The 16359-nt window shown below is 38.4% G+C and overlaps 1 protein-coding gene, 1 long non-coding RNA gene and 1 pseudogene across 3 annotated transcripts; 2 read left to right on the forward strand and 1 right to left on the reverse strand.

Moving 5' to 3' along the window:
• Positions 1-1223: 1223 nt before the first annotated feature.
• On the forward strand, positions 1224-4405 carry LOC137716399 (pyruvate decarboxylase 1-like; annotated as a pseudogene). The gene is made up of 6 exons (XR_015961008.1): positions 1224-1876; positions 2382-2541; positions 2731-3385; positions 3452-3587; positions 3681-3869; positions 4050-4405. The product of XR_015961008.1 is annotated as a pyruvate decarboxylase 1-like (transcript).
• Positions 4406-7194: 2789 nt separating this feature from the next.
• On the forward strand, positions 7195-9974 carry LOC137716175 (INCREASED PETAL GROWTH ANISOTROPY 1-like protein 1). The gene is made up of 5 exons (XM_068455582.2): positions 7195-7845; positions 8001-8317; positions 8449-8560; positions 9520-9651; positions 9740-9974. The coding sequence occupies exons 1-5, from the start codon at positions 7255-7257 to the stop codon at positions 9827-9829; spliced, it is 1242 nt and encodes a 413-aa protein (XP_068311683.2). The 5' UTR covers positions 7195-7254; the 3' UTR covers positions 9830-9974.
• A 2236-nt stretch (positions 9975-12210) lies between these two features.
• Positions 12211-12731, reverse strand: LOC137716176 (uncharacterized). The gene is made up of 2 exons (XR_011065652.2): positions 12592-12731; positions 12211-12441 (listed from the first exon to the last, which is right to left on the reverse strand). It is a non-coding gene; the product is annotated as an uncharacterized LOC137716176 (long non-coding RNA).
• Positions 12732-16359: the final 3628 nt, after the last annotated feature.

Raw genomic sequence — 16359 nt, forward strand, 5'->3', positions numbered from 1 at the left:
TCTCTTTTGGTACACGGCAGCTCGTGTGAATTTAGTTTCTTTTGCGTGGGAGTAAAGGAGCGTGCGAAAATCACCCCGCAGTCTTGTTTAAGTTAAAGGTAAAAGATGTACAACTACTAATTACGATGAAAACTTATCCAGTCCAATTGTTTGGTGGATTAGTTGGAGTTTGGTAAGTCTTGGTACAAGATTTGAAAGTGGAACTGCAGGGGGGCTCATGAGTTCCTCAGTTTGAGGACCCGTGAGGCAATTTTTTTAGATGAACTCTAAGATTATTCTTACGTCAGTTAAGCTATCAATTTAAATAATTCATGTCGTACAGAAATAAAATACTAATTGATAAACAAACGGACAGAAATATAAGAAGAGGGAAGAAGGTTTCACATCACGTCGTATGGATATACAATAAAATAATAAATGCCTCATTTATTTTACCTTATCTTTTGGAAGAGTACACATTTTAACAAGGTAAACGGCCACATCAACTATGAAAGTACAAATTTGTTTCAAGAAATCGGCTAATTCTTTGGAGATGCTCTAATAATGCTGCAACTTCAATTTCATAAGTGCAATTTCATATGGTAAAAGGACTACGAAATTCAAATGTGAATGGTAAGTGCAAAACTAGTAGGCATAGCCTTAGAAGTTAAAGTTTCACTAATCTCATGAGAAAAGCTTGCAATTTTTGTTACAGTCCTTACGAATTTAAGCAATTTCATAGCTCTTAAATTATTAATTGTAACTGCACATCCTTTCTTTTTTAATTTTTTTTTCTTCTAATGGCAATAAATTTTCAGATATGGCAAAGATTAGGGAATTAAAGGATGTTCCGTGTATTAATGGACGTTTAGGAAATGACTTGGGGATTAATCCAAAAGAATAAAAATGAAATGGCTTGGGAACCAAGGTATATTACGAAAATATTTACTGTCAATTACAATTAATTTATAACAGTCAAGAAAAAACAAATAAATAGGATTCAATTTAACAGTCTTATTACGTTATATGTTAAGTATTGATACATGTACAAATTATTTCTTTCTACCATACCAAAAATCATATTAATATTTAAAATAAAAAAATTATTTTCTTCTCCTTTAGTTTAGCACTCACTGAATTACCATACATAACCCCAAATGAGTCTCTTCCCCCTTCCCCAAGAAACCCACCAACTTATTTCACCTCCAAAACAAACCTGTCTATAAATCCTTCTTACTCTTCTTCCTCCTCCCAACAGCCACAAAGATCCAATCCTTTCTCCCATTTTTGTACGATCAACACTTTATTTGATCAACAAAACACAGAACCTGAATCCCAAACCCCACTTTCGAGCTCTCCAATTTCCGCCATGGCCACCAGCATTGGCTCCCTAGACTCTTCAAAACCTGCCAACAACTGCATCGGTTGCCCTCCCCAAAACAGTGCTGCCACCATCCACGACTCCTCCCACCCTCCCTCCGCCATCGCCTCAGCTGACTCCACTCTCGGCCGCCACTTAGCACGCCGCCTGGTGGAGATCGGGGTGGGGGACGTGTTCTCTGTCCCCGGGGATTTTAACCTAACACTACTAGACCATCTCATTGCTGAACCGGGGCTCACCAACATCGGCTGCTGCAATGAACTCAATGCCGGGTACGCCGCTGATGGGTACGCCCGGGCCCGTGGCGTCGGGGCGTGCGTTGTCACGTTTACTGTGGGTGGGCTTAGTGTTCTCAATGCCATTGCTGGAGCTTACAGTGAGAACCTTCCTGTTATTTGTGTTGTTGGAGGGCCTAACACAAATGATTATGGCACGAACAGAATTCTTCACCACACCATTGGCTTGCCGGATTTCAGCCAAGAACTCAGATGCTTCCAGACTGTCACTTGCTATCAAGTAAACCCGCAACTGTTTGATTTGCCCTTTTTCGTTTTGAACGATGTGATATTTTAAACTACTCTAATTTATGAGGAAGACATTCAAACTTTTCGGGGTGACGAGAGGGCATATACTGCCTCGAGTCTTAACCAACTGATCCAACCACATCTATATTTGGCTTGCGTATTTATTTCTTGAATCTAACGAAATTGATTTTTCACGGGGATTTTTTTCCTTATTTAACGACAATTTTCACGGAATGACCAAATTAATTGATGATGGACAAACTCAGAACCAGTTCTAGTGATTTTAAATCTCATTAAGCAAATGAAGAGTTATGACAATTTCACATACTATTTTTAGGCTAAGCCTATAAAATATTTGTGCTTTGAACTATTTTGGAATGGGATTTATTATAGTATAATATTGTTGTGTGATTTTATTTTTTGGGAAAATTTGGACTTGGGTTATTTTTCTAATGGTATTAAGTATTAATTCTTGTTTATTTTATTTGCTGTGGCAGGCTGTGGTGAACAACTTGGACGATGCACATGAACAGATTGACACAGCCATTTCTACTGCTCTCAAAGAAAGTTAGCCTGTATACATTAGCATCAGCTGCAACTTGCCTGCCATTCCACATCCAACTTTTAGCAGAGAGCCCATTAAATTTTGCATCTCACTAGGTAACTTATTTGTTTATTGATCTTCATGGTTTTTATGAGTTCGGTTGCCGTATATCAAACATGTTATGCTGTAGACTGTCAATTATGTATATTAGACATGTTTGATTGACAGTCTGACAACATAAATTTTTTCTCTTTCTTTATACTTTGAGATGTAGTTTTATGACAATTTGATTATTTCATGGTACAGAATGACCAACAAGATGGGGCTAGACGCCGCTGTGGAGGCAGCAGCTGCCTTCTTGAAGAAGGCAGTGAAGCCAGTTGTGGTTGGCGGACCCAAGCTCCGAGTGGCAAAGGCTCATGAAGCCTTTGTTGAATTTGCAGATGCCAGTGGCTATGCTGTTTCTGTGATGCCATCAGCCAAAGGGCATTTCCCTGAAACACATCCTCGCTACATCGGGACATACTGGGGAGCAGTCGGCACTGCCTACTGCGGTGAGATTGTGGAGTCTGCTGATGCATACGTGTTCGCCGGTCCAATCTTCAATGACTACAGCTCGGTTGGTTACTCTCTCCTTCTCAAAAAGGAGAAGGCAATCATTGTGAAGCCCGATAGCGTGGTGGTTGGCAATGGCCCTTCTTTCGGTTGTGTCCTAATGAAGGACTTTCTTCAGGCACTTGCGAAGAGGGTCACCAAAAACACAACCGCTTACGAAAACTACGCCAGAATCTACGTCCCAAATGGCCAGCCTCCCAAATGTCAGCCTAATGAGCCTCTGAGAGTGAACATTCAGTTCCAGCACATTCAGAAAATGCTTTCAGCTGACACCGCGGTTATTGCTGAGACCGGTGATTCTTGGTTCAACTGCCTGAAACTGAAACTGCCGGAAGGATGTGGGCGAGCATGCAACAAAAACCCTATATATGTGATTTGAGGATTTTTATTTTCTGTCTCATTAGAGAGAAAAGGTTGGTGTTGTAGGTATGAGTTCCAGATGCAGTATGGCTCAATCGGGTGGTCTGTTGGTGCAACTCTTGGCTATGCACAGTCTGTTCCAAAGAAGCGCGTCATTGCTTGCATCGGTGATGGGAGCTTCCAGGTTCAAATGCTTCAACCGGCGTTGATTAAACTTGATATTTTAGAGAAAAGTTGTTGATTCGTCTCAATATGTAAATATTTTCCTGGATGGCAGGTGACTGCACAAGATGTGTCAACGATGATCCGATGCAATCAAAAAAGCATCATCTTCCTCATAAACAATGGAGGATACACCATAGAAGTTGAAATCCATGATGGGCCTTACAATGTGATCAAGAACTGGAACTACACCGGTTTGGTGGATGCAATCCATAACGGCGAAGGAAAATGCTGGACAACAAAGGTTTGTGACCGATATAAAAGCACGGGTGAATAAGGCAGCTGCTATTCTCACTCTCAGATTAGGAGTGGATGATAAACGGAGAGCGCGAATAGCATTGGACTTGCTTTGTTAGACTATGTTGAGTTGGAGAAGTAATTCTGACCTAATGTTTGTGTTTTTTCCTTTCTTTTTCGGTCTCAGGTTCGTACCGAGGAGGAGCTAACGGAAGCGATTGCAACAGCAACTGGGGAAAAGAAAGACTGCTTGTGCTTCATTGAAGTGATTGTTCACAAGGATGACACAAGCAAAGAGCTGCTTAAATGGGGATCCAGTGTCTCTTCTGCCAATAGCCGCCTGCCAAATCCTCAATAAAAAAGCCATTCTTTAGAATGATCACAAAAAATCCAAATTAGAATAAGATCTTAGTACTTTAGTAGATTGAATTATTTTATTTAAATTAGAATAAGAGCAAAATTATATCCTAGAATTGTGTTTCTAGATTAGTTTCTACTCGTGAAGGAATATCAAAATTTATGGATTTTCTCATTCACTTGGAATTATTTCTGCTTCACTCAAATCATTTCCTGTGTTTTGGAACCTTTATTTAATAAACGAGCTCAATTAGAGGGCGAACCTTGGCGCAACGAAAAAATTGTTCTTTTGTGACAGAAATGTCATGCTTCGAGTCGTGGAAACAACCTCTTTGCAAAGTAAAGGTAAGATTGCATTGGCCTGGCGTCGCCCTTTTTAATAAACGAGATCAATTGCCATGGACCAAAGGGGAAAAAATTAAGTTCCATATTATTATCAAACACAAATATTGGTGTGCTAAACATTTGTAGGGCACAATTCCAAGTCTGTATACAGTGCCAAGTTTTTTAGTAGTGTTAATTATGTTTATAAATTGCAGTATACATAGCTAGATTAAAGCCGTGAGGTTGTTGTACACCTTGAAATGTGTTGCTTTCGTGACACCAAAAGCTTGTTGTAATGTGGTCAACCCAATTAACATACCAATCCACTAACCCACCTGGATATTACTAATATGCCTAAAAAACAGCCTGTATGATTGATCTGTTCTTATTTTTGTTTATTTTATGTGGGCAGTCATAGCAGGGTAAAAGACTTGGGTGTCATCGAGTATATACGAGTCGCACTAATGGAACATGTGATGAGTGCTATAAGATAATGAAGAGAACTTGAATTAGACTTCCTAATTAGGTGATTATTCGCTCAGTCAATTTCAACCAGCGTATTTACATATTATTGACCATCGACATATCGTTCATATTATTGATAGTATCAGTACTTCGGTTACATAGTCATCATATATACTCATGTCGATAAGTTTGTAACCCTAAGTTTTTCTCCACTAGTTGCATGCAAGGATCTCCTCGTTGAGGGAAGACTGAGCTATGACTCTGTACAAGCTATTGCTAGAACTGTTTAAGTAGGGGAGTCAAATTTGATTTTTCTGTTTCCCTTAATTTGGGGCATGTATGTCCGCCAAATAAATTCTCCACCTACTGACTACTACCTAGTTTCTCAGCCTCCTCAACCATCTCTGACCAATTAAAATCTCTTCTACCTTCGCTCTTCTGCTGAAAAGCATTTTACATGGCATGAATTCATCGTTATCATATTGCTCGTACTAATAATACAATATAATGTCATGTAGATAGAAACTTACACCTATCATTGTGTTATTGAAAAAGAACGTCATGTAAAGTCATTCTCCACATCAATACACTTGTTCGGATTTGAGCCTTGAACAAGTTGTTTATCTATGACCCCCTAATAAGGTTCCCTTACCTGTAGGGTACTTTGATCAAGGGCAATATAGGGTATGGGGTCCCCTAGAAATTAAAGTTGTATTTGAAATGGACATGCGCTAAGATCAGTGAGAAGAAGAATATATTATAAACCCTTTTAAAAGATTTAAAGATTATGCCCATGCCAAGTAATTACACCTCAAGTCTCTAGTAGGTGTCAGCCTTAGTGATTTACTGTTCATCACCATGATAATACAGTTGTGGCTATGAACAAAATTTGCCACTTAAGTTAGACGCGAATTGTGCTAGTTGGTTAGAATAATATGTTCGTTCTTTGTATTATAAATTAGAATAATTTAAACTATCGTCTTGTCATAAATCATGATATCCAAATAAATATTATTATATTCTATAATATAAATGCGAGGTGTTCTCATGTGGCGAATGTATTACCAGATAATTGCATGATGTAAGTAGCCTCTCAATAGGAATGATACAGCCAGTCACCACTCATATACCACAACTATCCTGCAAGATTTGTCATGCCACGAAGAATTTCCGGATAAATGTGACCCTCAAACAGAAATATGACACCCCCACTCCATTTTTTTTTTTTTTTTTCTTTCTCTTCAGGAAGGACATGAAAAATAAAGCAAGAAATAGGGGAAGATCTGAACCTGGTAGGCTGTAAATATCAAGGCTTTTACTTTTTCTTTAATTTTCGACTGTCAGCATATATCCTTCTCTGTTGCTCTCACTTCTCCTTCCTTTTTTTTTTTTGGGCTTTCGGTTTGCTTCACAAGCAAAGAATAGACAATTGGCATTCAAATTTGTAATAATCTCACGAAGGATTAGTATATCAATTGGCATGTCAACCGACCTATATATATATAGGCTAGTTAAGATTTACCTAATGATTTCAACATCCCAGCCTGAGGCTACCTGGACAACAAACACTTGTCCGAGAAGTTGGTTAATGAGCATTAAGTTGTTAGTTAGCAATCAATCATGTACCGTTCGCTATTCGCGCTGAAGCTTCACAAATCTACAGGTAAAATATGATGGAAATGACAATTTTCATGTAAAACATAAGACAAAATATCTCACGTATTCAATACATTGTTTTAGTGACGTCTCTTCCATTTGTGATAAGCAGAAACTAAGAGGGGAGAGAATAAAAGAAAAATAATCATAACACTCACTTGTCATTGATAGGAGCCCTAACCATATTACTTATCGGGCACTATGGTATCCTAGTCTTAAGAGCAGTTACTCGAGGCCATATGCATTCGATTCTTCTCACTCTTATATCGATTATATATATATATATATATATATATATATATGTATATGTATATATATATAAATGAAAATAAAAATTACTCTGCATTCGAGGTTATGTGCCGAATATCGCTTGTATGAAAAAAGAAAAGAAAAACAAAACCAATGTTAATGTACAATTGTTGCCCTAAAAAACTAGTCACTAGAGTCTAGAGCATCAGGCGTCAGGTTTACGTGAACCCACCAAACCTTACGTCAAAAGTAATACCAGATAACATAAAAAGGAACGAGCCAGCAACTCATTTGCCACATCTTCCTATCTCCTTCCACTGAAAGCACAGCAGACTAGGAGGATGCCAGAAGAAGCTGAAAGCTCCGAGATCGTCGTCTTTCTCACGAAAGAACTCGAAGCCTCTCTCGAAAAGAACGGCTCGTTGGAGAAAGAAAACCATGAGTTGAGGCAAGAAGTTGGTCGTCTCAAAGCTCAAATAACTTCCCTCAAAGCACACAACAATGAGAGGAAATCTGTGCTCTGGAAGAAGTTTCAAAGCACATTGGAGCAGACTCCAGCGACAGAGAAACCGAATCCGAAAGTAGACTTCACAGAGTCAGAAGCCACAAAGGAAAGATCGGCAGCAAGATTGTTACCAACCAATGCACCACCACCAACGCCAAGGCCTCCCCCTCCTCCTACTTTGTTCAAGGAGGTAAAGGAAAACAAAGGGCCGTCAGCACCAGCACCGCCGCCTCCTCCTCCGCCCTCAAAAGCATTAATCGGGTCAAGAGGAGTGCGACGTGTTCCGGAAGTGATTGAGCTGTACCGTTCACTTACAAGGAAAGATGCACACATGGAGAACAAGGCCAACCCTGCAGGAGTTCATGTTTTTGCACTTACTAAGAACATGATCGGAGAAATCGAAAACCGTTCATCTTACGTTTTGGCTGTAAGTTAATATTGCAAATGATTTCCGCACGCCTTTTTGCAAAAGGAGAAAACGTGTTGCGGGAATCATTTCCCTATAGCAAACCCTATTCTTCTTATTCCATAACTCATACAGACAGAAATTTTTCTGAGGCTATTTTCTACATTCATGGACAGATAAAGTCGGAGGTCGAAACGCAAGGAGAGTTCGTAAACTTTTTGATCAGTGAGGTCGAGTTTGCAAAATTTACAAACATTGCAGATGTGGAAGCATTTGTGAACTGGCTGGATCGGCAGCTATCTTCTTTAGTCGATGAGAGAGCAGTGCTGAAGCACTTCCCGCAGTGGCCGGAACGAAAGGCGGACACGCTGCGAGAAGCCGCTTTCAGCTACAGAGACCTGAGGAATCTGAAAAACGAAGCCTCATCATTTGAGGACAACCTGAAGGAGCCATCAATCCTTGCTCTGAGAAGAATGGAAGCATTACAAGACAGGTAAGCATGGAGTACAATAGCTTATTACAGTTCCATTGATATTGGAAAGTGCAGATGCGAGTTTAGTTCAGTTGATTGGAGCAGTAATTTAGAATAACACCTTGTTTAACGTCACAAATCCGGTTTTGCAGGTTGGAAAGAAGTGTGAGCAGCACAGAAAGAACAAGGGAGAGTGCCAGCAAGAGATACAGGGATTTTCAGATCCCATGGGAGTGGATGCTGGACACGGGGCTGATGGGTCAGGTAGGTAGAAGGCAATTACCAAATTAATTACTGTTTTACTGTTTACCATTATGGCTTAAGGTCCCCTCCGGCCTTTGATAACTATGGCTTACCAATAGCTTTAATTTGGCAATCATTCGGATAATAATTTAGAAGAAATATTAACAGAGACTCTGTCATAAGTGGGACTCTTCATATACTCTCCGTCACCTCATGTTTTGGCACAATATTTTATAATGTTGATATAGAAATTGCCGTTAAATTGTGAGGTGACAAATAGTCCTTAAAAAACCCACTTTAAAAGGGAAAAGGAAACGTGCCCAGATCCTTTTCCTAGGTATCTTAGGGATCCCGTGATCGTGATTGTGACCGTTTATCGTACATCGTGTGATCAGAAATCATTTTAAAATTTGAAATTAAATATAAATAGTATCTAACAAAAACTAACCGCACGATGTACGATGAACGGTCACGATCGTGGGATCCCTAGAATCCCTAGAAAAACGATCCGGTGGGGATCCTTTTCCCTTTAAAAGAGTCCCTAGCATTTTTCAATAATTTATGAAAGAGTGAATCATATGTTTACTGTTGACTTCCATTAACATGGTACTAAATTCGGATTAATTAGAGCTTAAGTGACTAAATATCTACCTTGTAGCTAAGCAATCCACATCTAGTTTCAACTTTCAATTGATTAATATTGATGTACAAGCTAGAAGGTCATAATACAGAGAACACGAATTGACAACACTTCTCACTGTTCTACGAACTATACATCGTAAGTTGCAAGAAATGTTATTAACACTCTAAAACAATCTTTTTGCAATTTGAAACTGTTTCGAAGTGCTAGCGACAATGGACGAGGAGTGGATTTGAAGCTAGGGGATGGATTCACACACAATCTTTCGAAAGCCTCTTCATTTCACCAAAAACCATCGATTGATGTTAACTGCATATCTTGTACGCAAAACTACTTGCAGATGAAACTGAGCTCACTAAGGCTAGCCAAGGAATACATGCAGAGGATTATTAGAGACGTGGAGTCTAGCGAATGTCCAAGAGAAGAAAGTCTCCTGCTTCAAGGAGTCCGTTTCGCTTTCCGGGTACACCAGGTAGTGAAGCCCTTCACAAACGCGGTTCCAAATTTCTAGCCTTACTTGTTAATTTGTTGAACCAGGTACTCACACACCCAAAATTCAGTTTGCAGGTGGTTTTGATTCGGAGACGGTTCTCGCGTTCGAGGAACTAAAGAAGATACGCACGAATAATAGACGAAATGGCACGATTTAGCTCGCTCTATATAGACTTGAACCCGGAAATTGGTCGATAGGGTGTAAGCAGATTAGTAGTAGCAAAATATGTGTTTGTAAAATGGCCAACATTTTATTATACCGGTAAACTCCTAGATTGGTTTAATTTGAATATGGATTCGAAAGGTCTTCACTCAGGAAAATTCTCCGATTTGGAGGATGACGGAAGCGGAGGACGTCTTCCGTCGAACCACGACAGTCCTTAATCACATTGATGCATAATGAAACCAGTGGTTAAACAAGATCTGATTGATGCTACTTAATTCAACATGACTACAGATAATCAGAATGAATATTACTAGACACACCAACTCTTTTACCAACTATTATCTCAACTCTCTCACATGACGCGAGTCCCATGAGAATCCGGAACCACAGAGGATCCGCATCAAGTAAGATTGCTGAAATAAAAAATGAGAAAAAAAGGTGGTGCGTCTAGCATCGTTTGATGAAAAGGAAGACATGAAGTGTAGAATTGCTCATTCATTTCATACAGAATGTGGAAGAGAAGGAACAAGGCATTTGATACACCGCCTAGATCTGTATCAAATTCCTCTCCAGCAAGATTATACCAATTCTCTTGAGACAAAGAGTCCTGGGATCCAACAGGTGAACCCAATCACTCCTCCAATGACTCACGAGAACAGGACTCCCTGTATTTGAAGTCCCATATGCTCCTACTCGTGGAACCCTAATGCAGGGAGTTCAGCTCTCGTGAGTGGCCAATATTTATCATGAATCCTTCTACATAACACCCATAGGCCAATATTTATCATGAATCCCTCTTCATTAAATCAAAATCCACTACGTCTACTCAAAATTCGAAGTATCAGAGTCTCTCCAAATCCTAAGAAAATACTAGATTAAGCTAGTGGATCACGTCACTCATCTGACCACTCATAAAAAGCAACGCTCCATATTTAGGTCTCAAAAGATAGAGATTTTAGTGTAGAAAACCAAAACCCTACGTCCCAGACCAAAAAACCACCCTACCCCATCCCCCTGATTGTCAGGCTAACACCTACTCCACCCTTTGATGCCACCATCTCTCTTTGGCCTAGTCCAATTTTCAAACAAAAAAGGGTGGGACCAAAAATGGGGTAGATGTGAACGAGAAAAATCAAGGAGGTGGGATAAAGTGGTTTTTTTTCTCTGAACCATGGGGTTGAGAATTTCTGACTCTACACCATATGCATGTCCCACAGATGTCTCCAACCTTTATGAGTATGGTTGGACAAGTTACGTTGTACACCAACCAAACACAAGAGTTTCTGCATACAACCACAAGCAAGCATGCCAATTCTTCAAGATGCAAATATAAGAGTTGAGATTTAAAAACTCATTCATTTAGATTTTTATACCAACCAAACACTGATGAAGGATTCATGGTCACAACCTTTAGATTTTTATACCAAGAGTTGAGATTTAAAAACTCATTCATTTAATCTCCACCAATGGTCAAATCTAATGATGGATGACCACACATTCGTTGGTCACCAAACATTTCCTAAAAACATAATTGGGACAATTAACAATCCTTCTAAACAAATCTGAATGAATGTTGCCATGCACAACAACCTTATATAAATCTGTATTTCTTAAAAATGAGAAGAGTTAAAGAAAGGGTTGGATGATTTTTTTTCACTCAAATTTAAGTTTGGAGAAGAATGTAGGAAGGATCAATGATTGCTTTCACCCAACCCTAACCCTTCCCTAAAACTTCCCCATCTTTGAGAATAAAAAAAAAACCAACCCTTCAATATTCCATTAAACTTCCCAAATTTTGAAAACTACTCAATCTCTCCGCCAAATTTAGGGGGTGTATTCAAGTGGAAATTTGAGAGATTTTAATGGATTTATAAATCTATGGATTTTTGTGTGAGTTTAACTAATTTGTAGAGATTCCATGTAAAATTTTGATTCAATTCCCTCGAAATCTCATAGGGAGAGATGAGATTTGTGGATGCTTAAAATACACTACAAAATCTCTCAAATTCCCTCTAATTCCTCAACTTTTCCAAATTCTTTAAATTCAAATTCTAATTGAATACACCTGAAATGTTATAAACTTCTTTAAAATTCTAATTGAATACAACTGGATTTCTAAGTATTATAATAAACTATCTTAAAATCCTGATTGAATACACATTGAATTGAATTTCAGAGAATCACTTAAAATCCTGATTGAATACCCTAGATTCATTAAAAGAATTAAATCCCTCAAATCTTAATTGAATACATCCCCTTAACTAAACAATTTGAAATTCAACCCCAAAATTTAACATTCTACTCAGATAAACCACAATGCAAAATATAAACAACTCAAACAAGTAAAACCACAATTTCATCAAACCAAAGCAATCATAAAAAGCAGTCAAATTTCATTTAAATATTAAGAAATGCAGCAAAGATAAACAGATAAGAACGCCAAAGGTTTCACATTAATTCTAAACAAACCGCTAAGTCTGACAAAATCCAAAAGGACACGAGAACCGCCGTGCGAACAGCTACACGCAGCTGCTGCTCTCACTTGGATCTCTGCCTCATCTTTCGGCGCTTCCTCTTCAACCTCCTCATCCTCTTCTTCTTCCACTGCAATCACACGACACAAAGTATATCAGCTTCATAATTCAAGGATCGGAAACTAAGGCATTGTTTGGAAAAGCTTCTCTCTTATCAGAAGCACTTATGGGAAAAGCTAAAAACTGAGGATGCAGAAATGTAACAGCTACGAGTTGTTACCTTGGCTCTCATGGCAGCGAAGCGAGACTGGAAAACCTTGCGCTATTTGTTGGAGGTCCTCCGATGAGAACCGACAGACGAGAAATGGGAGATGTGCTGTGGGAGTGGGGTGGTTAGCGTTTATAAGCAAAACCCTAGCTGTGTTTTGGACGTTGGATGTAATTGACGGACATGGGCTCGAGCTAGGTGACAATTATAGGCCATTATTGGGCCGCCATCTAAATCAGTTGTTCTTTGTTATTGCTTGGGCTTTGGCCCGTAATTATTATTACCGATTACATTCGAGGAAATCCAAACGTTGCTAATGTATTGAATTCTTTTCTCTGTAATTTAGATGAATGTAATTTAAATTAGGGATGGGCACAGTTCGATTTGGTGTGGTTTCACTTAAATTTATTACTAAAATCATATGGTTTGGTTCATGCCGGTTTACAATTCTAACCAAAATTATATATATGTTTTTTTTACTTCTAATACCAAACACATATTTCAACCACAAATTCAAGTAAATTTAAGTTTCCACTACTAGATCTACAAGATTTGTGACCAGAAGATAGAAAGTATGCATATAAATATAAATCAAAAGATAGAAAGGCTTATATCAAGACTGTGAAATCCCGTTTCTGGATTTCACTGTTATAATCTACGTATTTGTATTATTGAGATTTTATATTATTTTTCGAGAATTTATATTGATTTATTTGAAATTAGATTTCAATTAAACTAGTTATGAAGAGTGAAGTTTGGAAAATTATTATTTACTCGACCTTTTGAGGTCACAAGTAATGTTTTCAAATAGGTCTCGAAGCCACGAGCGCATATGCGAAAGCCGTTTGCGAGTCTGAGTTATAACGGAATAGTTACAGTCGTTTGAAGTTGTGAAACTTTAGGCTGTGATAATTATTTAATTTCCACTAGAGGGTAAAAGGCCCAAATATATAATGGGGTTAAGGGAACCTGCTATTGGGGGAAAAAGAAGAAAGGAAAAGAGGGATTTTTTTCCCTTCATTTGGTCAACCCGTGCACCCACAGACCCGACTTCAACCTGGCCGAATTCTAGCCAATCTCCACCATTTTTTCAGGCCATTCTCACCCTCCTCCACCTGCAACTTATTCCACAACCTCTCATCTACCATATTTGCTCAAATTCAAGGGTTTTTAAGGCCAATTTCGAGAAGAACCATACCAGAGAACTTGGAGGTTCTCGACGGCGATTCGCCGTTCTAGTGAGTATCACCATGCACCATCACCCTCAAATCAACTTCCCTTGGATCCAGGAACAAGACCCAATCAATTATAGGGGCGTTGGAACATCGAGGAAGTTGAATTGAAGAACACCCACCTTAGGGTTCCAGCGGTTCGTGGCCAGTTTGGGGTGTTTTCCGGCCAAATTAGCCTTGACCGTAGATATAAAGTTTACTCTGCTTGTTGAGATCTTCATTCTTATGAAATTTGAGAATTTTTGGAAAAAGTCGAATTTTCCGATATGTAACATTTGATTTATGAAATGCTGTTGGTTGAATATATTTGGTTAAGTATATTTTCGATAAGATCCGTCACTTGAATATTGTAACAATTGACGATCTTACCATTGAATTGACACCAAATGTTAGTGTGCTATTGTAGATATTATTTACAGACCTTAGGGAATTACTAGTGAAAATCTAGTGGGCCTATATTGGTTTTGTTAGCAACTTGAATATATTAAATATGATTATTATCTTAATTTCTTATATTAGTATCATTTGTGAATATGAATTGGTCTTATAATTATGATTTCTATTGAAATGTGAATTTTATATATTTAGCCATAAACCTATACTAATTAACTATGATTTGGCTTGTATATTGTTGATGTTTGTGATATATATGTGTTTGATTATCTTTTTAATAATGTGAACGATAATAATGATGAATGTTATGACGATTATGGGAGCTAATTATTGTTTGATAATTATTTGGATATGTTGGCCAACTGGATACTTATTTGAACTTGGCACTATTACCTAGCATGAGATGGAGATGGAAATCAGGAGATGAGTTAGGTACTTTATTGAATTTTAGTAGAAATAGTAATTAAGGGAATTCCTTGTGTTGTGCTCCATTTGACTTGATGCTGGTTGATATATGAAATCGATAACATGTATGCGTATAATTATGTTTAATGTGGGATGATGAGATTGCACCACGTAGTTGTGGTACATGAATGGTTCTGCTTGGTATATTCGCGATGAGGGAGGACCATATGTATTCAGGGGTGATCATGCTTGGTATATCCGCAATGGGTGATCACTGCCTGCACGATGAGTTTATGCCTTCCTTTCATTGAGTGATCTTCCTTTCCTCTTTAAGAAATGTGCATCATGGGAATAGTCATTGCCCGGGGTGGATGGAATACTATAATTTTATAAGGTTCCGGGGGCCCGTGCGTGTGGGCCTCGGGAGGGATGGGATGCTGAGGCGAGAGGTCTCGGGGGGGGGGGGGGCTGCTTACTCTCTTTTCCTTAGCACCAATATGCTCTAGAAAGCTACAGCATCCCGCTATTCCTTATTCTTGATAGCACAGGAAAGGGACGATTCTCTGTGCCTACCTATCCCCAATCACACATGAATGCTCGCTTGGCTGCTTACCAATCCTTTCACTTTCAGACAATTCCTCGCGCATCAAAAAACTTCTAGTAAAGCGAAGGAGACCCACTTCCCACTTCTCCTTCCCCGCCCGACCATACGCATTCTAGAGGTGATGAGGATTAGTTGTACATGGTACATTTTTGGGCGATCGTATTGGTTTGGTTCCGTTGAGTGGTCCGGAACCTGAGGTGTTGAATTTCGTGGAATGGCCTAAAATCCCATTGTTTGGAGAAGTATGCTTGGCCTAACTGTGTCACTCTAGCCTTAGTGTTATATATATATATATATATATATATATATTTTGTGTCAATGGTTTCGAGAGTCTTGTGAATTGAGTTAAAAAAGATGTTGGATGTCTGAGTGACTCCTTCGGGATTTTCTATGATTCGATTATGATTTCTATGAATTTAGAAGATATGGGAATGATTGTTATTACTTTGATCAAATTAATTAATTACTGCAGCTAGAGAATGGTTTTATGTTTTGTCGGCTCTTAAATATGATGTGTGTTGTGAATTGCGATATCATGATGAGACATAATGATTTATATGTTGGATGGAAGAGAAATCATGTTTTCATGGGAATTGGTTATATAGCATGAGTCCAAGAATTACATGTTGTCAGGTTATAATAAATGATTGAGGAATGCTATGCTTTTCTGCTTGAACTTAGTGGAATAAACGTCTGATTTTGTGATAAGTGAACTATGAATGGCTTGATCCCTATTCAGAGTACGTATGCAGTCTAACAAGGAGGTTAGATGCAGCCATAAGGTAAACGAAAAATTTCTTTGCAATTTGATTCTCGAATTGCGATTTGCCATATTCCTAAGACGGGGTATGTGAGAAATACAAGTAATTGGGTGACATCACGTGTCAATTCTGGATGTATGTCGGGATCGGGGCGTGACAAAGACCAAAGTGTAGATCTTAAATTAAAACTAAAACTAAAATGTACATAGTGCATAATATACTAGAAAAGAATGGAGAAAAATAATGTAGGGAAAGAAAAGTGATAAAATAACAAAGGAGGGGGAGAGAAGTGAAGAAAAATATTAGGCTTATGCATATGGTCTTCTTGGAAAAATATATTATTTATATAAAAAATTAATAATAAAACAATAATTTATATTAAAAG

The sequence above is a fragment of the Pyrus communis genome, chromosome 3, assembly GCF_041283825.1.
Source record: "Pyrus communis isolate YQ-2024b chromosome 3, ASM4128382v1, whole genome shotgun sequence".
NCBI classification, from domain to species: Eukaryota; Viridiplantae; Streptophyta; class Magnoliopsida; order Rosales; family Rosaceae; genus Pyrus; species Pyrus communis.

Excerpts from the sequence above, each read along its gene's own strand:
- LOC137716175 (XM_068455582.2), top strand. The coding sequence starts at position 7,255 with ATGCCAGAAGAAGCTGAAAGCTCCGAGATCGTCGTCTTTCTCACGAAA. Across the intron at positions 8,318-8,448 it reads ATGGAAGCATTACAAGACAG|GTTGGAAAGAAGTGTGAGCA; the intron begins GTAAGCATGGAG and ends CCGGTTTTGCAG. Across the intron at positions 9,652-9,739 it reads TCGCTTTCCGGGTACACCAG|TTTGCAGGTGGTTTTGATTC; the intron begins GTAGTGAAGCCC and ends CCCAAAATTCAG.